A 21,897-nucleotide genomic window follows, 5' to 3' on the forward strand; every position below is an offset into this window, starting at 1 on the left:
TTTCTGAAATATATTAAGTATAAACTCTCCGCTGTTTCCCTCTCTGAACTTGACCACCCACTCACCTGTGTTCCCTCTCTGCCCCGTCCTCCCTCTCACCCTGACATTGGACATGCGTTCAGGGTGCAAGTGAATTACTTTTACGGAATCTGAAGGGGGATTCTTCACTCGGAGGTTGGTGAGAGTGTGGAATGAGCTGTCAGTGGAAGTGGAGGATGTGGGTTTGATTTAGACTTTAAAGAGGAATTTGGGTGAGGACGTGGATGGGAGGTGTATGGAGGCTCTGGTGCAGGTAGTTGGAACTAGGCAGTAACAACAAAACAGGTCGGCATGGACCGGAAGGGCAGATGGGCCTGTTTCATTGCTGCTTAGCTCTGTGATTCTAATAATATTGTGTTTTGTAATTTCCACATTTAGTACATTGCTACTAATGTCTGAACCCAGAAATTTACTCAAACAAGAACTGAAAGACTCTTGACTGGCTACAGAAGGTGTTTACACACTGTGATACTTGCCAAAGGGGGTGTTACTAAGTACTGACCATGCAGGGTGCCCAAACATCTGCTTCTGGCCCTTATCATTTTTTGCTATTTTGAAACTGTAAAAGATGGAAATAAAATGTAATCTTGCTTAAAATATTAAAGAAATGTGCCATCTTTAACTTTATGCCTCTTGTAATCAGGTCATCTTTTACTCGCTTAGCTATTCACAGGAACAGAAATTTTGACTAGGGGTGCCCAAACTTTTGCATGCCACTGTATATAACCTATGACTTCCGAATTGCTTCCAAAAAATCCAGCCATTGCTGCTCTGTTTTCATCCCTGCCCGTGTTCTTTTAAAATCAATTTTGACCAATATTTCTCTCATGCCTCTCTAATTCTTTTTATTCTACATTTGACTTTAACTTCTCCTTCTCTAATGTCGGGGTGAATTTGATCACATTAAGATCACTTGCCTCTAAGGGTTCTTTGAAGTTCAGTGACCTAATTAATTCCGGTTCATTGCAACACCCAATCCTGAATAGCTGATCCCCAACTGGGCTCAACCACGAGCTGCTCTAAAAAGCATCTTGTAGACATTCTAGGAATTCCTCCTCTTGAGACCAACACCATCCTGATTTTCCTAATCACCTGCATGACAATCCCCCATGACTATTGTAACATTGCCCTTTGGCACGTATTTCCAATCTGCCATTGTAATTTCAGGACCTCATACTTACTACTGTTTGAAGGTCTCTGTACAATTCCCATTAGGGATTCTTTTTTAACATTTGCTGTTCCTTGATTCTACAACTTCCAACCCTTTGCCACCTCTTTCTAATGATTTTATCTAATATTTTACCAACAGAGCCACACAACCCCACTACCAGCTTGTTCTTGTCTACCTAGAGATTCTGCACCTTCCAACCCTATACAACATCTTTATAATGAGTTTAGTTAATATTTTACCAAAGGAGCTACACAACCCTACTACCGGCTCGTTATTAAGTATCTGAGAAACAAGAGGGCCTGCAGATGATAGAAATCTAGAGAACTACACACAGAGTGCTGGAGGAGCTCAGCATGTCAGGCAGCATCTATGGATGGGAATCAACATTTCGGGCCAAGACCCTTCACCGGGACTCTTGATACCCACGTATCTGGAATATCAACAAGCAAAGAAATGGAAAGTGGTGCGAAATAGGGAAAACCTTTGAAAAAAATTAGTTCACGGCTTAAAAAGTTCTGTCAAACAGAGCTCACTAGTTTACAAATACAACAAGGGCAATAAACACTTTCTTCAATACCGGCATTGACATTAATAAGAAAAATATATTGGTCCCATTTCAATCAGTAAAATTTACAATGGTAAATAAGAATTTTAGAAAGCTTTAGAAAAGAGCATTTACACTGAAACCCACTTAGATTAACACTACCTTGGACAGGAGGAAGAGAAATAACACATGAGGAAAGATCACACAACAGTCAGATAAAACTTCTATATTTTCAAGAAAAATGAACTGGATTCAGCACTCCATGTGTGTATATACAGTTGTGATATGGAATACAGATCAGATAAATTAAATGAGAGGCCAACTCAGAAAAATAAATCATCACTCTGGAAGAAAACATTGAGAAGTGGAATGAGTATGGCATCGCAACAATCTGAGCAGATGAGATGTTGACAAGGAAGCATCGAGCACCTGACTGAGAGTTGGACTCCTCTTCCCAGAAACAGAGGGGTTCCTTGCAGGAATACAGGACAAGCTGGTTAACAAAAGGGGGAAAAAATATCAAAAATACATACAATATTGTTTGTATTTAAGGCAGTAAGTGCAGAAAAGGCCAAGATAAACCAGACACAATCCAACACATTCCAGGATCCAGCAGGAATTTAGCTCAATCTGATTACTTATAAAGATACAATATCATTCACCAAATTCTTGCTTTAAATACTGACTCATGATTGCCCTCCATCACTTCATACAGGCACTGTAAGTTCAAGCCTGATCCAGTTTTAGAGTCAAAATCTTATAAATTATATGACAATCAATACATTGTTACAGATAGGCCAATCCATAATCACTATCCAGATATAATATTACAGGATAAACAAGCGGGAATAACACCCTCAATAGCTGAAACCATTCCCAACACACAGATGTCACACGGGTATAGTTTGTGTCATCAGTCAAACCACCAAAAGATTTTCTCTATCAATCTGCTTCCAAATGTTGCTACTCTGTCATTTGTTGCCACGCCCCGCTGCTGATTCCCTTCTCCTCATCATAAGTTCTTACCCCGATCGTCGTCCAGATCTCCAAACTCTGCCCTGTCCAGACCCGCCTCTGGTTTCTGACCCTGCTCCATTGAACATCCATCTAATGGTTTCCCATTCTGCTTTCAGTCTTTAGAGGACAGTGGTGTTTTCTAACAACCCTTTAGAAGCAGAGAAAATGACCCACAATGTGGAAATGAGCCATGAGTAAGGAGGGTAACTCCAAAATTAATTCTTCATCAGCCCAGAGATTTCAGGGGTAAAGAACATCTCAGTCAGAACTGCAGTCAGCTTAACTTCTTCAGTCTGCAGAGAATTCAAGGGAAAGCACTTCACCCACAGAGTGGTGACTGTTTGGAACCCACTACAGAGAGAGGAAGAGGTGAAGAACAGGGGAAGATTTAAAAGGACTGTCCTGGAACAGAATCACTAGCAGGGTCCAGCCGGCCTGAGTTTACTCTCTACTGTACAATAGGTGTGATGTAAATTCACCAAGGACAGGGTTTAAAATGGAACTGATTTATTTGTCTCAGATGCAGAATATTAAACTCCTGTCCCATTAAAGGTGAATATGCAGCAGAAGAAACTCCTCCCATGCCCAGTGACCAGGGTGCAGAACTGGGTGTGGTGAGCAGCAGCAATAATTGCACAGTTCAGCACCGACAGTCACTCTCGAAATTACATTCAGCAATGGTGATGGACAAATATCCAGCATGAAGCTTATTGAAACTTTCTCCCCAGTGTGAACCCGGTAGTCTGCCACAAGTGTAACACGCTGTAAGGGTTCACTGGTGATGTAATGGTTTCTCTGTAGCAGCAATGTTTAGGTTACGACTAGAGATAACAGGGTTTTGGAATGAGAGGCTTTCCAATGGCAGAAATGGTTTTTTTTCTTGTGAGTCTGGAAGAGAGATTTTCACGGTTTTTTGCTGGGGAGAGATGAGAAGACGTGAATGGAGAGAGTGGGCCCTTTTTATTTTATTTTGTTTTCTTTACTAACCCTATAGTCAGAGAATGAATTATAAAGATCAATCATTAAATCACATATTGTGTCATTTCAGGGGACACACCACACAGCATCCACCCAAATGAGATTTCTTATGTTTGGCCGGGCTGGGTGGCTTTCACCCCCTTATATTAAGCTGCTAGCCAAAGCGAGGGTTACATCAGTTAGATGACTGAGTGAGTCCCTTTCCACATTCACAGCAGCAGATTTGCCTCTCCCCATTGTGAACCAGGTAGTGTGTCATAAGGATAGATAAGTGAATGAATCCCTTCCCACATTCACAGCAGGTGAATGTCCTCTTCCCAGTGTGAACTCAATGATGCACAATTTGGCTGAGAGAAACTTTTCCCAAAGTCTGACCAGTTGATCGGCCTCTACTCAGTGTGAATTCGCTGGTGTCTCTGTAGTTGAAATGACTGAGTGAATGCCTTCCCACAGTCTGAGCAGGTAAACGGCTTCTCCCCAGTGTGAATTCGCTGATGTACCTTCAGTTGGGATGAACAAGTGAATCCCTTCCCACAGTCTGAGCAGGTAAACGGCTTCTCCCCAGTGTGAATTCGCTGATGTACCTTCAGTTGGGATGAACAAGTGAATCCCTTCCCACAGTCTGAGCAGGTATACGGCTTCTCCCCAGTGTGAATTCGCTGATGTACCTTCAGTTGGGATGAGCAAGTGAATCCCTTCCCACAGTCTGAGCAGGTAAACGGCTTCTCCCCAGTGTGAATTCGCTGATGTACCTTCAGTTGGGATGCACAAGTGAATCCCTTCCCACAGACTGAGCAGGTGAACGGCCTCTCTCCAGTGTGAACTCGCTGATGTACCTTCATTAGGGATGAGCAAGTGAATCCCTTCCCACAGACTGAACAGTTGAATGGCCACTCCCCAGTGTGAACTGACTGGTGTACCAGTAGTGCGTGTGACAGAGTGAATCCTTTCCCACAGTCTGAGCAGGTGAATGGCCACTCCCCAGTGTGAACTGACTTGTGTACCAGTAATTCATGTGACTGAATGAATCCCTTCCCACAGTCTGAGCAGGTGAACGGCCTCTCCCGAATGTGAATTCGCTGATGTTCCTTCAGATGGGATGACCGAGTGAATCCCTTCCCACAGTCTGAGCAGGTGAATGGCCTCTCTCCAGTGTGAACTCGCTGATGTACCTTCATTTGGGATAAGCAAGTGAATCCCTTCCCACAGTCTGAGCAGGTGAACGGGTTCTCTCCAGTGTGAACTCGCTGATGTCCCTTCAGTTGGGATGAGCAATTGAAACCCTTCCCACAGTCTGAGCAGGTGAATGGCCTCTCCCCAGTGTGAACTCGCTGGTGTCTCAGTAGGTGAGATGCCTGACTGAATCCCTTTGCACATTCCGAGCAGATGAATGGCCTCTCGCCAGTGTGAACTCGCCGGTGTGTCTGTAGTTGACATGATCGACTGAATCCCTTCCCACATTCTGTGCAGGTGAACGGCCTCTCCCTGGTGTGAACTCGCTGGTGTCTCTGTAGTTGAGATGACGCAGTGAATCCCTTCCCACAGTCTGTGCAGATGAACGGCCTCTCCTGAGTGTGAACCAACTTGTGACCCAGGAGGTCGATTGACCGAGTGAATCTCTTCCCACAGTCTGAGCAGGTGAATGGCCTCTCTCCAGTGTGAATTCTCTGATGTAGCTTCAGCTGATATGACCGAGTGAATCTCTTCCCACAGTCTGAGCAGCTGAACGGCCGCTCCCCAGTGTGAACGCGCTGATGTACCTTCAGTTCCGATGAGCAAGTGAATCTCTTCCCACAGTCTAAGCAGGTGTATGGCTTCTCACCAGTGTGAACTCGCTGATGTACCTTCAGGTTAGATGATGAAATGAATCCTTTCCCACAGAATGAGCAGAGGAATGGCCTCTCCCCAGTGTGAACTAACTTATGTCCCAGTAGGTCGGATGACCGAGTGAATCCCTTCCCACAGTCTGAGCAGGTGAATGGCCGCTCCCCGGTGTGAACTCTCTGGTGAGCCATTAGGTCAGATGACCGAGTGAATCCTTCCCCACAAATTCAGCAGATGACCAGCCTCTGCCCCAGTGTGATATACTGGTGTGTCCACAGGTGAGAAGACCGACTGAATCCCTTCTCACTCACAGAACAGGTGAATGGCCTTGCCCAGTGTGAACTTGGTGATGTCCCTTCAGTTGAAATTTCCAACTGAATTCATTCCGACTGTCTGAGCAGATGAATGGGTTTTCCCCCTTGTTTAAAATGACAGGCGTGCCAGTTGGTCAGATGATAGAGTGAGTCCCTCCCCACAGTCTGAGTGGGAAGGATGATCGAGGAAATCCTTTGCTCCACTTCTTAAATATCTGGATAGAGACAGCAAAACTGGTGTGTGGTGTTCAAGATTCCCATAGATTAATTCTTTGTCATTTTTAACCTGTAAAAAGATTTACAGAATCAATCAATGCGTGCAGGACAACATTTCAGATGAGATCACTTGAGTTGTCAAGGTGTGATCTGGCAACACACTGTTACAGTGAAGTTCAACCCAAGTTGGAGAGAGAAAACATCTTCTAACTGGGCACAGTGCTGGTATCTGGAATGACCACTAAACTCTCGGATATCCTTCCTGTGTCTATAAGAATGGGGCATTTCTGCCATCTCCAATCTGTGACCTGGCTCAGTTTGACTCTCTCCATTAGTATTCCCTGTTCCCACTGAGATGAATGGGTCCCTGGCCCAACAGTAACTGAAATACTCTCACACAAAAAGCCAGCAGTGCATTCCATGCACCCACCACTCACTGTGTAAAAAAAACTTACCCTGACATCCCCTCAGCATCTGTTTCCAAGCATCGTAAAACTCTGCTCCCTCGTGTTAGCCATTTCAGCTCTGGGAAAATATCCTCTGGCTATGCACACGATCAATGCCCCTCATCAGCTTATACACCTAAAAAAGGCTCTTAACATAAACAAGGACATTACACATTATACATGAATGAGTTCATTTGCACGCTCACACAACCTATGTAGCAGGCCTGTAACGGGTAATGAAGGATTTTCTCACCAAAGCTTTTGTACATTGTCCATTATGTGGTTTGCTTGCTAAACTATGCTTTAAAAATTGAGATTTGCAAATATAACTCCACTTCTTCCCACTTGCAAATTCTCCAGCAACTTTTGCATCACCACAATACACAGATGTAACACCAGTTTCTATATTGGACATAAATATTTCCCCTGAACCCACCTGAGGAATTGAGGATATATAAAAAAAATCATTTTGAACCTATGTAATCTCTGGCTAAAAGAATAATTGGGACTGAATTGGAATTTTGAACCGAAGTGAACTCAGTCTTCAGCATTTAGCTAAGACAGGCCCATTACAAGCTCTCTGCAGCTTGCATAGAGACACACTGAGAACTGATAACATTATACATTGTACTCTCATTAGCTGATAACATTATACATTATACCGTCATTAGCTGATAACGATTGTACTCTTGTTTGAGTAAATGGAGGAGGACTCACTGATAGGACAGGAATGAACTTCTGTTTGTAATTAAACAGGGCCTTGCAAAGGGAATAACTGACAAGGACTGGACAGTACATCCATCAGTAATTAAAGCCTTGATTTAGCAAACTCTCAATTCTAAGTAATTAAGTTTTGCACCAACAGACGTGTTGGGTGTACCAGTTCAAATAACATCTTGCAAGAGTAATGTATGGGCTTGATATGTACAAGTATACGGCTGTAACCTGAGTCCATAACAAGTCAGTCCAGTTGTTAAGATGGTGGCAGTGCTTATGTGCCTTCCCTTTGACAACTGGGTCTCAAACTCCTGCAGGAGAATGCACAATAAACTGTGGTGATGATAAGAAACTGGGCTCCCGAGTTTTATTTGGATTCAACTTTCAACATTTGTCATCATGAACAGGATCCCAATACAGGGAGTGCCAAGCAGACGGGCTGAACAACTGGCTGGACCACTCTGGGGACTGCAGAGACTGACCAGGTGCCCAATAGGTATTTTAACTTTTGTCGCTGTCCGTTAGTTCCTTTGGAGGTACAGTCCCTCACCCAAGGCTGATTGCTTAGCTTGTGGGCAGGAGGCAGATGTGCCATGTAAATTAATCAATTGCGCAGGAGGTGCCAACCGGGTAAATTTACCTGATTGATAATTGAGCAGGAGGTTTTGTGCCGATTAAGTGACAAAGAGAACATGGGTCAATTGCAGTCGATTGAGAGTTTTCCAGACAAGGAAAAAGATTTTCAAATGTTGAGTGCAGCGCTGAATAAGAAATCGGGGAACAATATGTGGCCACTGGCGGGGAACCTGGGATATTACCTCATGAGAATAAGCAGTAAATTTGATATGGAAAATGAACTGTGGAATGAAGTGGAAATTGTTGTAAAGGGAATGGAAGGAAAAGCAGATGTGCAGTGGAACAGAATATTACTAACAAGTTGGAGTAAGAATGCATGTGACAACGGGATAGAGGTATGTACTGCAAAGGTTGGGAGACGCTAAAAGTGAAGTGTGAATGGGTGCATGGATGCCAAAAATGAGAGCAGGAAAAACAAAGTAAGCAAACCAAGGCCGGCCTAGATAGGAGAGAAGGGCAGGAACGTCAGACAGACAGATATACTTTATTGATCCCGAAGGAAATCGGGTTTTGTTACATACTGATAGGGAAACAAGGGATCCCAAACCCATGTCTGTCATACCGACCCTGTTTGATAGATAGATAGATACTTTATTCATCCCCATGGGGAAATTCAACATTTTTTCCAATGCCCCATACACTTATTGTAGCAGAGCTAATTACATACAATACTTAACTATTTAAATACATTGAATGGTAACTTAAGCTCAGTCCTAACCCCGGCACTTTAACATATCTTACTCCTGGCGGTTGAATTGTAAAGCCGAATGGCATTGGGGAGTAGTGATCTCTTCATCCTGTCTGAGGAGCTTTGCATCGATAGCAACCCGTCGCTGAAACTGCTTCTCTGTCTCTGGATGGTGCTATGCAGAGAATGTTCAGGGTTTTCCATGATTGACCGTAGCCTACTCAGTGCCCTTCGCTCTGCTACCGATGTTATACTCTCCAGTTCTGTGCCCACGACAGAGCCCGCCTTCCTTACCAGCTTATTAAGACGTGAGGCGTCCCTCTTCTTAATGCTGCGTCCCCAACACGCCACCGCAAAGAAGAGGGTGCTCTCCACAACTGACCTATAGAACATCTTCAGCATCTCACTACAGAAATTGAATGACGCCAACCTTCTAAGGAAGTACAGTCGACTCTGTGCCTTCCTGCACAAGGCGTCTGTGTTGGCAGTCCAGTCTAGCTTCTCATCTAACTGTACTCCCAGATATTTGTAGGTCTTAACCTGCTCCACACATTCTCCATTAATGATCACTGGCTCCATATGAGGCCTAGGTCTCCTAAAGTCCACCACCATCTCCTTGGTCTTGGTGATATTGAGACGCAGGTAGTTTGAGTTGCACCATATCACAAAGTCCTGTATCAGTTTCCTATACTCCTCCTCCTGTCCATTCCTGACACACCCTACTATGGCCGTGTCATCAGCGAACTTCTGCACATGGCAGGACTCCGAGTTATATTGTAAGTCTGATGTGTACAGGGTGAACAGGACCGGAGGACAGTGACCGTGATGAGGAGTGGGCACCACCCGACCCCGTACCTCTCCTACCTTACCAGGGGCCAAGTGCACCCAGTGCCCCCAAACCCCAATGGTGGTTGCTCGGGTAACACAGCAGGACAGGGAAGGGAGGTTCACTTTACTGTAAGATCCCGAATGGGAATACTGAGGATTATTCCGAGACAGGGAGGGAAGAATCTAATAAAACCACAGAGTTAATGGCTCCACAAAGACAATTCCCACCCGAATGCTGCCCAATCCACGAGCAGGAGGAGCGACAGCCCTCAGTGATCCCTGTGTATGCACCCTGGAAGCCTCAAGAAATGATAATGATCATGAATCAGGCCCCAGATAGAAAAGAAAAACCAGCACAGTTTGCTCAGTGTGTCCGCAGTACAAAAATGTTTACTGCGACTCCACAAGATTCTGCATGACGAGGGGTGGAAATGGAAGGCAGATTTGAGATACCAAAGCTATCAGGAGTTACAGGTGGGAAAACATAGTGAGAATGAACAGACAGACCAGATTATTCAAGCCTTGGGAAGGGCTCTCTAGCAACCTATAAACATCACTAAAGTACTTGAATGCAAACCTAAGCCTGGGGAATCGGGACCAGGCTATTGAGAGTGATTTGTGGCCTGCTACGGCACTTTCGCAGGAGACCAAGCCTTTAATGATGGGAATCTGTCCCCCAGTTCAATGCTCTACTGTTCTATCGCTTACCAATATAGATAGCCAAAACGATTAAAAATAATATGGATTGGCCTGACAATGACCGAAATCGAATGTGATGAGCTTTGACATATCATTGCGACCTGACTTTCGAATCCCGATCAACCCTGAAGGGAACTAATATTAAAGGTGACTATGTTCAGTGGAAAGGAGGATGTGAGTGGGCTATATCTGGGGATCAGAAATGGGAACAAAAACCTACCAACGGACAGGTGGGGACAACAACACATTTAGAAATTGACAAGCAAGGATGCTTCCTACTGTGAATTCTACCCCTGAAGAAGAGCCCAATGTAATATTGCAAGTTGCTGAAATTTCATTTCTGTTTATGACTGATGTGGGGGCAATCACAACCACTCTCGATCAGGAAATAGGATCGGACAAGGGATTCAATCTATCAGACACTACAATCACTCTGTCTGGGTTCGAAGACACGGAACGTATGTATTCACGTACCCAGCCACTGCAGCTGGAACTCCAGGGGAACCAGTGTGAGGTTTCATTTACAGTCACCACCAGTCCGGGGGTGTAATCTAGCAGGGAGAGACTTGCTCTGTCTGTTGGAAGTTGAGATTCTCTGCACAGATTCTCTATCACCCTGCAACTGGCAAACAACCGACAGCTTCCCCAGTTTCTGAACCCCCCCCCCAGTGGTGGGCACTTAATCTGGACTCCACTGCGTTTGAACCCCTTCCGCCAGCGGTCGACTCTCATGTGACTCTGTGCTTTGATAGATAGATAGATAGATACTTTATTCATCCCCATGGGGAAATTCAACTTTTTTTTTTCCAATGTCCCATACACTTGTTGTTTCAAAACTAATTACATACAATACTTAACTCAGTAAAAAATATGATATGCATCTAAATCACTATCTCAAAAAGCATTAATAATAGCTTTTAAAAAGTTCTTAAGTCCTGGCGGTTGAATTGTAAAGCCTAATGGCATTGGGGAGTATTGACCTCTTCATCCTGTCTGAGGAGCATTGCATCGATAGTAACCTGTCACTGAAACTGCTTCTCTGACTCTGGATGGTGCTATGTAGAGGATGTTCAGAGTTTTCCATAATTGACCGTAGCCTACTCAGCGCCCTTCGCTCAGCTACCGATGTTAAACTCTCCAGTACTTTGTCCACGACAGAGCCAGCCTTCCTTACCAGCTTATTAAGACGTGAGGCGTCCCTCTTCTTAATGCTGCCTCCCCAACACGCCACCACAAAGAAGAGGGCGCTCTCCACAACTGACCTATAGAACATCTTCAGCATCTCACTACAGACATTGAATGACGCCAACCTTCTAAGGAAGTACAGTCGACTGAGGTACAGACCCTACGGGGTGCGTCACTGAGGAAAGCCAATATTATGCACCCCTCGAGGGACAGAATTTCCCATTCACGGTGATTGGACACATTAAAGGAAGAGGGGGCAGTTCATTACTGTCCGAAGTTCTGGATTTCCTTTGGTGACAGACAGGACTGGTGGTTCCCCATACCAGCATCAGGATTTGCCCTGGGTTCCCTGCCTACACCCTGACAAAACAAGCCTCCAGCACCAAGGAGACTGGCAGGATTTCCTGTGAGCTAACCCCGATACTGGAAGGAGTTGGAAGTGAAGACGGGACGGGACACTGGCTGTGACCAGTGGGGTACTGCAAGGTTCGGTGCTAGGACCGCAGCTGTTTAAAATTTACATTAATGATTTAGATGAAGGCATTAAAAGTAACTAGCAAATTTGCTGATGACACAAAGCTGGGTGGCAGTGTTAAATGTCAGGAGGATGTTATGAGAATGCAAGGTAACATGGACAGGTTGGGTGAGTGGGCAAATGTATGGCAGATGCAGTTTAATGTGGATAAATCTGAGGTTATCCACTTTGGTGGCAAGAACAGGAACACAATTATCTAAATGGAGTCAAGTTAGGAAAAAGGGAAGTACAACGAGATCTAGGTGTTCTTGTACATCAGTCAATGAAAGCAAGCATGCAGGTACAACAGGCAGTAAAGAAAGCTAATGTCATGCTGGCCTTTATAACAAGAGGAATTGAAAATAGTAAAGAGGTCCTTCTGCAGCTGTACAGGGCCCTGGTGAGATCCCACCTGGAGAATTGTGTGCAGTTTTTGGTCTCCAAATTTGAGGAAGGACATTTTTGTTATTGAGGGAGTGCACCATATGTTCACAAGGTTAATTCCCAGAATGGTGGGACTGTCATATGTTGAAGGATTGGAGCGACTGGGCTTGTATACACTGGAATTTAGAAGGATGAGAGGGAATCTGATTGAAACATATAAGATTATTAAGGGATTAGAAACGCTGGAGGCAGGAAGCATGTTACCGCTGATGGGTGAGTCCAGAACTAGAGGCCACAGTTTAAGAATAAGGGGTAGGCCATTTAGAACTGAGATGCGGAAAAACTTTTTCACCCAGAGTGTGGTGGATATGTGGAATGCTCTGCCCCAGAAGGCAGTGGAGGCCAAATCTCTGGATGCATTAAAGAGAGAGTTAGATAGAGCTCTTATAGATAGCGGGGTCAAGGGGTATGGGGAGAGGGCAGGAACGGGATACTGATTGTGTATGATCAGCCATGATCACAGTGAATGGTGGTGCTGGCTAGAAGGGCCAAATGGCCTACTCCTGCACCTACTGTCTATTTTCTATTATCTAGTAAAACTCTCTTTTAATATTGACCAAACGCAAGGCGTTGTACCCAATCTCTGAGCAACTGCAGACCATGAAGTCGGCCGCACCAACTGCCTCCTGTCCGGATCACCGTGAAAGAAGGACAGACTCTCCCATCCATTCTGCAATACCCCCTCTAGCCTGTCCGGATCACTGTGAAAGAAGGACAGACTCTCCCATCCATTCTGCAATACCCCCTCTAACCTGTCCGGATCACTGTGAAAGAAGGACAGACTCTCCCATCCATTCCGTATTACCCCCTCTAGCCCAAGACACCGTTTTATGAGGATGGAAGCTCTTTTCTGGATCGAGCAGGAAAGCAATATTCTGACTATACGATAGTGATGGACAGTGAATTAATTGAGCAAGCCTCTTTAGAAGCAGCTTTTTCCACCCAGAAGGCTGAGCTGTTTGACTAGTGCCTGTATCCCAGCAACAGACAGAAGTGGGAACATTTACACAGACTCCTGCTATGCATTTGGAATGGCACATGACTACGGGGCTCTCTGGGAACATGGGGATTCCTGACTTCCTCTGGCCACCCCATTAGTAATGCCACCTTTGTAAACAACTTACTCACCGCTCTACAGCTACCTCGAGTTTTGGCTATTAATAAATGTGCAGCCCACACCCGCACGTCTAACCTGGTCACTAAAGGCAATGCTTCAGCAGATTGGACAGCGAAAACTGTGGCAAAATCCTCAGTAGTTGTAGTCCCCTCGGGTTCCTGTCAAACAACCTTCTGTGACTTAAGCAGAACAGGTTTGCCAGACATGCGGGAGGTGCGTACTTTTCAGGGGGACGTCTCCGAGGAGGAGCGCAAACAGGGCTTCTGATGGGGTGCCAGAAAGACCCCGACCCAGGTTTTTGGATCACCCCAGCGGGACAGGTTTGTGTTCCTACACAGTTTTTACCAATATTGTTTGATTATGTACATAATTGTACACACCTGGGCCCTGCACACCGGGTACGACTCCCTTGACAGTTGGACCTTTCTCGTGTCTACAAGTTGATTTTATTGAATTGCCTAGAGTAGATTGCTATAGATACTGCTTAGTTATTATAGATATGCTTAGTAGATGGATTGAAGCAATTCCATCTACCATCAATCCTGCTGACTGTTGTGAATGTATTATTACGGGATATAATTCCCAGGTACGGCCTGACAGAGATGCTGAGCTCTGACAATGGCCCACACTTTGTGGTGAAAGTAAATGAAGGAGTATGTAACAAACTAGCTATCAAGCAACAATTCCACTGTGTATACCACCCACGGGCCGCTGGCAGAGTGGAAAGAGCCAATGGCACTCTGAAGAGTAAACTGGCCAGACTAACAGCGGAGACTGGACTCACTTGGTTGAAGGTCCGACCATTAGCCCGATTCCACATGAGGGCTACCCCACAGGGGAAAACAGGGCTGTCACCAGCTGAAATCATTTCTGGATGGCCCACGAGGACACGCTGGGAACAAAGTCTCAGCATTAAAGGCAAAGTGAATAAGAATAAGGAACCTTGGTTCTCGAGGGATATTGGAACTCTGATAAAGAAGAGAGAGATGTATGACATGTGTAAGAAACAGGGAGCAAAGAAGGTACTTGAGGAGTATAAAAAGTGCAAACAAATACTTAAGAAATCAGGAGGGCTAAAAGAAGATATGAGGTTGCTTTGGCAGTCCGTTGAACTGGGCGTGTCGAGGGCGGGGCCTGGTGACGCCGGCAAAGATGGCCGCTCACATCCGGGCATGCAAGATGGCGAGGCGGGGGCGGGGCCTGGTGACGCCGGCAAAGATGGCCGCTCACATCCGGGCATGCAAGAGGGCGGCTCCCAGGTCGCACACGGGTAGGTAGGGGCGGGGCCAGGTGACGCCGGCAAAGATGGTTGTCCACATCCGGTCATGCAAAATGGCGGCCCCCAGGTCTCAGACGCGGCGCTGCTCGACCCCGGGCGCGGTTTAGATTTACAGACCTTGGCGAAATGGCCCTTCTTCCCACAGCGAGAACAAGTCGCTTCGCGCGCCGGACAGAGTTCTCGTGCATGTTTCCGAAGCCCACAAAAGTAACAGAGTCTCATACCTGGCGAATTCGTGGGGTTTGAGATACCGCGACTGGCTGCGGCGTTGGCGAATTCGCTCGGAACCGGGGAATGGCTCGGTTGGACTTCTTCGGCGTACAGTTGCGCAGCCTCTATCGAACTGGCCGTCTCTATCGCAGAGCGTAAGGTAAGATCAGCTTTTTCCATGTTGTAACATGTTCCAGCTGTGCAGCGTGCAGTTTCCACATCATTAGTGTTCTGCATGGTACGGACAATAGCAGATACCATCTGAGGGGAGCGCATAATGGCATGGCGAGAGGCTTCTTTCTTTGACAGCTGATGGACCATCACAGCAGCTTTATTTACCACAACCTGGTCCTCATCATTGAGCAGTTTTGTCAGTTCAGGTATAGCTCGTGTAGCCAGTTCTGCATCATCCTGATAGTTAATTAGGTTAACAACAGCATGTTTCAGCATCTGTGAAGGTTCAGCTAAGCGCTGCACATTGGTTGGGTGCGCTGCATCGAACTGTGTGGATGGGATTTGCATGCCTTCATCTAGTGTTTCAGGGAACATGGCAGCACGAACCCGCTGGGCTCTTGTCATAGCATACTGTCCATCAATATCAGTTACTTGTTCTGGTGTGAAGGACTGGGAGAAACCCTGTTCCCATTCATAGAGCACATGACTGGTATCCACTTCCTCCTCTTCCGGATTGCCCTTGCCGCTTAGTGAAGGAGCAGTAGTCGTGGCCCCAGAATGAATTAGTGCTCTACACAATTACTTCAGAGCTTCTACAGATATGGGATAAATTGGTCCTATTGAAGATCAGAGTGGTCGGCTATTTAAGGAACCAAAAGAAATGGGGGAGATCTTAAATGGGGTTTTTTTTGCGCCTGTATTTACTAAGGAAACTGGTATGGAGTTAATGGAAATAAGGCAAACAATTCGTGAGGTCATGGAACCTTTTCAGATAGAAGAGGAGGAGGAGCTTACTATCTTGAGGCAAGTCAGAGGAGATAAATCTCCAGGACCTGACAGGGTGTTCCCTCGGACTTTGAAGGAGACTAGTGTTGAAATTGCAGGGGCCCTGGCAGATATATTTAAAATGTCGTTACCTACGGGTGAGGTGCCAGAGGATTTGAGGATAGCTGATGTTGTTCTGCTGTATAAAAAAGGCTCTAAAAGTAATCCAGGAAATTATAGGCCGGTAAGTTTGACGTTGGTAGTGGGTAAATTATTGGAAGGAGTACCAAGAGATAGGATCTACAAGCATTTAGATAGACAGGGACCTATTAGGGCAAGTCAACATGGCTTTGTGTGTGGTAGGTCATGTTCAACAAATCTATTAGAGGTTTTCGAGGAGGTTACAAGGAAAGTGGATGAAAGCAAGACAGTGGATGTTGTCTGTATGGACTTCAGTAAGGTCTTTGACAAAGTCCCGCACCGGAGGTTACTTAGGAAGATTCAGGTACATGGTAAGGTAGTAAATTTGTAGTAAATTTGATTAGACATTGGCTCAATGGAAGAAGACAGAGAGTGGTAGTGGAAGATTGCTTCTCTGAGTGGAGGCCTGTGACTAGTGGTGTGCCACAGGGATCAGTGCTGGGTCCATTGTTATTTACTAACTATATCAATGATCTGGATGATAATTTGGTAAATTGGATCAGCAAATTTGCTGATGATACAAGGATTGGAGGAGTAGTGGACAGTGAAGAAGGTTTTCAACGCTTGCAGAGGGATCTGGACCAGCTAGAAAATGGGCTGAAAAACGGCAGATGCAGTTTAATACAGACATGTGTGAGGTATTTCACTTTGGAAGGAAAAAACAAGGTAGAACATACAGGGTAAATGGTAGGGCACTGAGGAATGCACTAGAACAGAAGGATCTAGGAATACTGATTCCAAATTCCCTAAAAGTGGTGTCACAGGTAGATAGGGTGGCAAAGAGAGCTTTTAGTACATTGCCTTTATGAATCAAAGTATTGAGTATAAGACTTGGAATGTTATGGTGAGATTGTATAAGGCATTGGTGAGGCCGAATTTGGAGTACTGTGTGCAGTTTTAGTCACCGAATTACAGGAAGGATATTAATAAGGTTGAAAGAGTGCAGAGAAGGTTTACAAGGATGTTGCTGGGACTTGAGAAACTGAGTTATAGAGAAAGGTTGAATAGGTTAGGACTTTATTCCTTGGAGCGTAGAAGAATGAGTGGAGACTTGATAGAGGTATATAACATTATGATGGGTACAGATAGAGTGAATGCAAGCAGGCTTTATCCACTGAGGCAAGGGGAGAAAAAACCCCAGAGTATTTGGGTTAAGGGTGCAGGGTGAAAAGTTTAAAGGGAACATTGGGAGGGCTTCCTTACAACTGGTTCTTCTGGGCACATTCAGTCTCACTCCCAACCATTTCCTAGCTTCCTTTGTACAGGTATGTAATGTCTAAAGGACCAGTGTTTGAGAAAATGAGACTCACCAAACTTTCTCCTGACTGAATCAATGGAAACCCTGAGTCAGATGGGTTCTCTCCAGTTGATGCTCTCAGTCCTCGGGCTGGTTCACTTGTTGCTGTTCCCACGTTTTCAGTTGTGGTTTGCTTCCAGTTGCGGTTTTTCTTCCAATAAATCTCTCACCACAGGTCTAACTTTAACCAGAGAGATAATGAAGCACATTAACAATAAAAAGGAGAACCAAACATTTCTGCTTAATGTTACTCTGAACAAAACTCACTGACAGTTAAACATTGAAAGCAGATTTAATGATCTCTGTGAACAATCTTTTATTGTCCCTCACATGTCACAAAACAATATGGGATAAGAAGGAGCCATCATTCAGTCATGGTATGATACAAGACACAGGAACAGAATTAGATGATTCGATCCATCTGGTCTGCCCCACCATTCAACTATGGCTGATTTTTGTTCCAACACCATATTCCTGTCTTCCTCCTGTAACCCTGAGCTACTCAGCAATCATGAATATATTAATCTCTGTCATAAATATACCCAAATGGCAGCCTCAACCAACCTCTGCGGCAACAAATTCCACAGATCAGACATCTTTTAGCCAAAAAATTTTTCTCATCTCAGTTTTAAAGAGAAGTATCTTTACTCTGAGACTGTGCGGTCAGATCACAGACTCTCCGTCTAATGGAAACATCCCCTCCCTTTCCAGTGTATCCAGGCTTTTGAGCATTCGGTAGGCTTACTTAACCATACATCCCCCCACCACCCCCACCGTCCCTCTGAACTCCATTGAGCACAGGTCCGGAGCCATCAAATGCTCCTCAAACATAAAACCGATCATTCCTGAGATTATTCATGTAAACTTCGTTAGCAACAACTGTACTGAACACATTTCCAGCAATAACAGACAAACTGGTACCGGGATAATTGACAGGGAAAAGTTGTGCTTCCTTTACTGATGTACTATCACAGAATGAGTCATTTCCATTTCCAGGTTAAATCAGGTCCATTTCAGGAAACACAAATCAGTCCAAGGTGAATGTAATAAAAAGAAACTGGAATTACCAGAAATGCTCAGCAGGTAGGGAATAGCTGTGGGATCTACAATTCAGGTTAATAATGTTTCATCAGAATGACTTCAAAAATTTTCAGATTTTAGTGCAGATCTCCAGCAACTTGAAATTCTGCTTGATTTCCACCGATTTTACTTGGATCAAAAACTGATATCCCAGGACCCAACCTCACAGAGTCGCACAGCTGAACCTGCCACTCACCGACCCTGAGAGTCTCTTGGACTCGAGTCCCATGCTTAGTGATGTTTCCTGGGGTTACACCCATTGCTACTTGCCATCTATGTCAATAATTTAGTTGAGAAAGTACAGGGTATGGGTAGAGTGTTTGCAGCAAGTTCAAACAAATACTGTTTTTGAAAGACAGTCAGTATAAACACTCCCCTGTCTTTCCCTCTCCCTACTCAGAACTGACCAAAAGCTACTTCAGAAGATGCAAGAGTAACCACTGCGAGGGAATGGGAGTGGTTTCAAAGGGCTGGGCAGCTGGCAGCACATTACCAGACCTGGAGTGATTGCAACTGGGTCTGACAGAGGCATAACTGGTACTTCTGGGCACATTCTGTCTCACTCCAACTATTTCCTACCTTCCTTTGTACAGGTATGTAATGTCTATGTGTGTTATGTGGTAACCACTTGTGAGAAAGGACACTCTGTGGAAATCACTGTCAGTAATACTTTGTGTGTTGGATCGGGATTGGGAGTACCTTGTGGAATCTACCTGTGTGTTAACCCTTGCCTGGGTGGTAGTTTCTTCTGAAGACAGTACTCCTGTGATAAGCTACTTCTGGTGATAATTCGTATGTGGATTTAGAACAACGACGGATAAGAACTACGGTGACTGTTATTCTGTTTTACCACTGTGGAATTTGTGGAATTCAACGTAATTGCCTTCTCTCGACATTCACCTTGGATTACAAATATCTCTCTCTCGATGAACTGAACTTTCATACTTCACCATCTCAAGACTTTGAGTTTGGTATTCCCTGAGCTCAGTGGTTTGGGAGTTATATTTACACATATGTGAACTCATAACACTTTTAACTTTTGATTATTTTGCTTAATTTGTTATATTATAAGTAGATACAAATAAAGACAGTGGTTTTAACATCAAAAAAGGTAAAAGGGTTAACACTTCATTAAAAAAATAGCAGCCTGTTTTTCTGAAAGAAACTGCTGATGATCAACCAATGTGCTACGCCATGCTGAGCCATATTTCTTCTTGTGGGTAGCTAGCTAGGGTTTCAGGATGCTTCTCTCCTTGTGCACTCATGTGTAGAGATAGGACAGTGTCAATCTGTTCTGTGTGTGTAAGCCATTAGGACTATTTTGTAATTTGTCTTTAGGGCTGTCATGTAGTAAGTAGCTTTGGCTCCAGCCTGTCTTGTGTGGGTAGTATCTGGATGGATATATCTACGGTGTAAGGGGAATTGTTGGTCAGTTACTGGATTCGGTGGGAACAGTCATCAACTGTTCCTGTTTGAGCGACTAACTGAGTAAGCCCCGGGTACCTGGAATAAAGAGTTTGTACTTATACGGTCTCTGAGAGTCTTTCTCCGGATTCGATTTCCACAGAATGGGAGTGGTTTTAAAGGGCTGGGCTGCTGGAAGCACAGTATCAGACCTGGACTGATTGCAACTGGGTCTGACAGAGGCATAACTGGTTCTGCTGGGCACATTCAGTCTCACTCCAGCTGTTTCCTACCTTCCCTTGTACAGGTATGTAAGGTCTAAAGGACCAATGTTTGAGTAAATGAGACTCACCAAACTTTCTCCTGACTGAATCACTGGAATCTCCGAGTCAGATGGGTTCTCTCCAGTTGATGCTCTCAATTCTTGGGCTGGTTCACTTGTTGCTCTTCCCTCATCTTCAGTTGTGGTTTGCTTCCAGTTGCGGTTTTTCTTCCAATAAATCTCTCACCGCAGGTCTAACTTTAACCAGAGAGATAATGAAGCACATTAATAAAAAGGAGAACCAAACATTTCTGCTTAATGTTACTCTGAACAAATCTCACTGAAATTTAAACATTGAAGGCAATACAGTAATGATCTCAGTGAACAATCGGTTATTGTCCCTCACATGACACAAGACGATATGGGATCAGAAGGAGCCATCATTCAGTCATGGTAAGACATAAGGAACAGAATTAGGTGATTTGATCCATCTGATCTGCTCCACCACTCAACCATGGTTGATTTTTATTCCAACACCACATTCCTGTCTTCCTCCTGTAACCCTGTAGCTACTTAGCAATCTTGAATATATTAATCTCCGTCATAAATATATCCAAACGGCAGCCTCAGCCAAACTCTGCAGCAACAAATTCTACACTTCAGACACCTTTTGTCAAAAAAAGTTTCTCAAATGAATTTTAACGGGAAGCATCTTTATTCTGAGACCGTGCTGTCAGATCACAGACTCACCGTCTAATGGAAACATCCTCTCTATGTCCACTGTATCCAGGCTTTTCAACATTCGGTAAGTTTACTTAACCCTACATCCCTCCACCACCCCCACCGTCCCTCTGAACTCCACCCCCATCATCCCTTTGAACTCCAGGTTCAGAACCATCAAATACTCCTCATACATAAAGCCGATCATTCCTGAGATTATTCATGTGAACCTCATTAGCAACAACTGCACTGAACACATTTCCAGGAATAACAGACAAACTGGTACCGGGATAATTGACAGGGAAAAGTTGTGCTTCCTTTACTGATGTACTATCACAGAATGAGTCATTTCCATTTCCAGGTTAAATCAGGTCCATTTCAGGAAATATCAACCAGTCCAGGGCGAATGTAATAAAAAGAAACTGGAATTACCAGAAACACTCAGCAGGTAAGGAAGAGCTGCGGGGAGGGGAACAAACTTTACATATCAGGTTAATGACGTTTTGTCAGAATGACTTCAAATATTTACAGTTTTTAGTGCAGATCTCCAGCAACTTGAGATTCTGCTTGATTTCCACCGAATGACAGACTGGTGACAGTGAGGGGGGGGGGTGTGATTTCCAAACACAGTTTGAACACCAGACTCACGGGTCTAATCCTACTGTTGTAAACACGGAAAAGCCGATCCGGAGACGTCAGAACACACCAGAGATACTGAATTAATGATACATACTACTGTATAAAAGATTCAAAACTGACAAAAGTTAGAAGAAACAAAAATAACTTTGCCATATATACTTTAACCCTCACCAAATTTTTATCAACACCCCATAGAAAGTTTCCCATCCGGACACTTCACGCTTTGCATGGTAACTGCTCCGCCCGTGACTGTGAGGAACGGCAGAGACCTTTGGATACAGATCGGCACATTACAAAAACCATCTTACCCCCGAGACTTCACAGTCCCTCGGTAAAGCAGGCTGTGAAATCAAAGATTCCCACAACCTGGGACGTTCTCCTTTCTCACCCACCCCAGTCCGGGAGAAGACACAACAGCCATAAAGCTCCAGGACAAATGCGAGGAGCCTCCGGAAGCGAGGCGAGTTCGGGGAAGTTAATGGGACCAAA

At 44.7% G+C, this 21,897-nt stretch overlaps 4 protein-coding genes and 1 pseudogene across 4 annotated transcripts in view; 1 reads left to right on the plus strand and 4 right to left on the minus strand.

Annotated features, from left to right (window-relative positions):
• Nucleotides 1-21,897, plus strand: part of LOC140722116 (uncharacterized) — a 265,387-nt gene that overhangs the window by 189,273 nt on the left and 54,217 nt on the right. The window lies entirely within an intron of this gene.
• LOC140722119 (uncharacterized) overlaps nt 1-21,897 on the minus strand; it is a 1,111,870-nt gene that overhangs the window by 176,420 nt on the left and 913,553 nt on the right. The window lies entirely within an intron of this gene.
• Nucleotides 1-21,897, minus strand: part of LOC140722123 (uncharacterized) — a 161,951-nt gene that overhangs the window by 139,555 nt on the left and 499 nt on the right. The window lies entirely within an intron of this gene.
• On the minus strand, nt 1,966-21,866 carry LOC140722118 (uncharacterized). Its single transcript, XM_073036915.1, has 5 exons — nt 21,717-21,866; nt 20,140-20,307; nt 17,317-17,484; nt 6,559-6,697; nt 1,966-6,173 (listed from the first exon to the last, which is right to left on the minus strand). Exon 5 carries the CDS (start codon nt 5,762-5,764, stop codon nt 4,139-4,141), a length of 1,626 nt encoding a protein of 541 aa, XP_072893016.1. The 5' UTR covers nt 5,765-6,173; nt 6,559-6,697; nt 17,317-17,484; nt 20,140-20,307; nt 21,717-21,866; the 3' UTR covers nt 1,966-4,138.
• LOC140722074 (catenin beta-1 pseudogene) lies at nt 6,152-17,250 on the minus strand (annotated as a pseudogene).

The sequence above is a fragment of the Hemitrygon akajei genome, unplaced genomic scaffold, assembly GCF_048418815.1.
Source record: "Hemitrygon akajei unplaced genomic scaffold, sHemAka1.3 Scf000069, whole genome shotgun sequence".
NCBI lineage: Eukaryota > Metazoa > Chordata > Chondrichthyes > Myliobatiformes > Dasyatidae > Hemitrygon > Hemitrygon akajei.

Coding starts and splice junctions, on each gene's coding strand:
- LOC140722118 (XM_073036915.1), bottom strand. CDS start 5,764: ATGGCTCACCAGAGAGTTCACACCGGGGAGCGGCCATTCACCTGCTCA.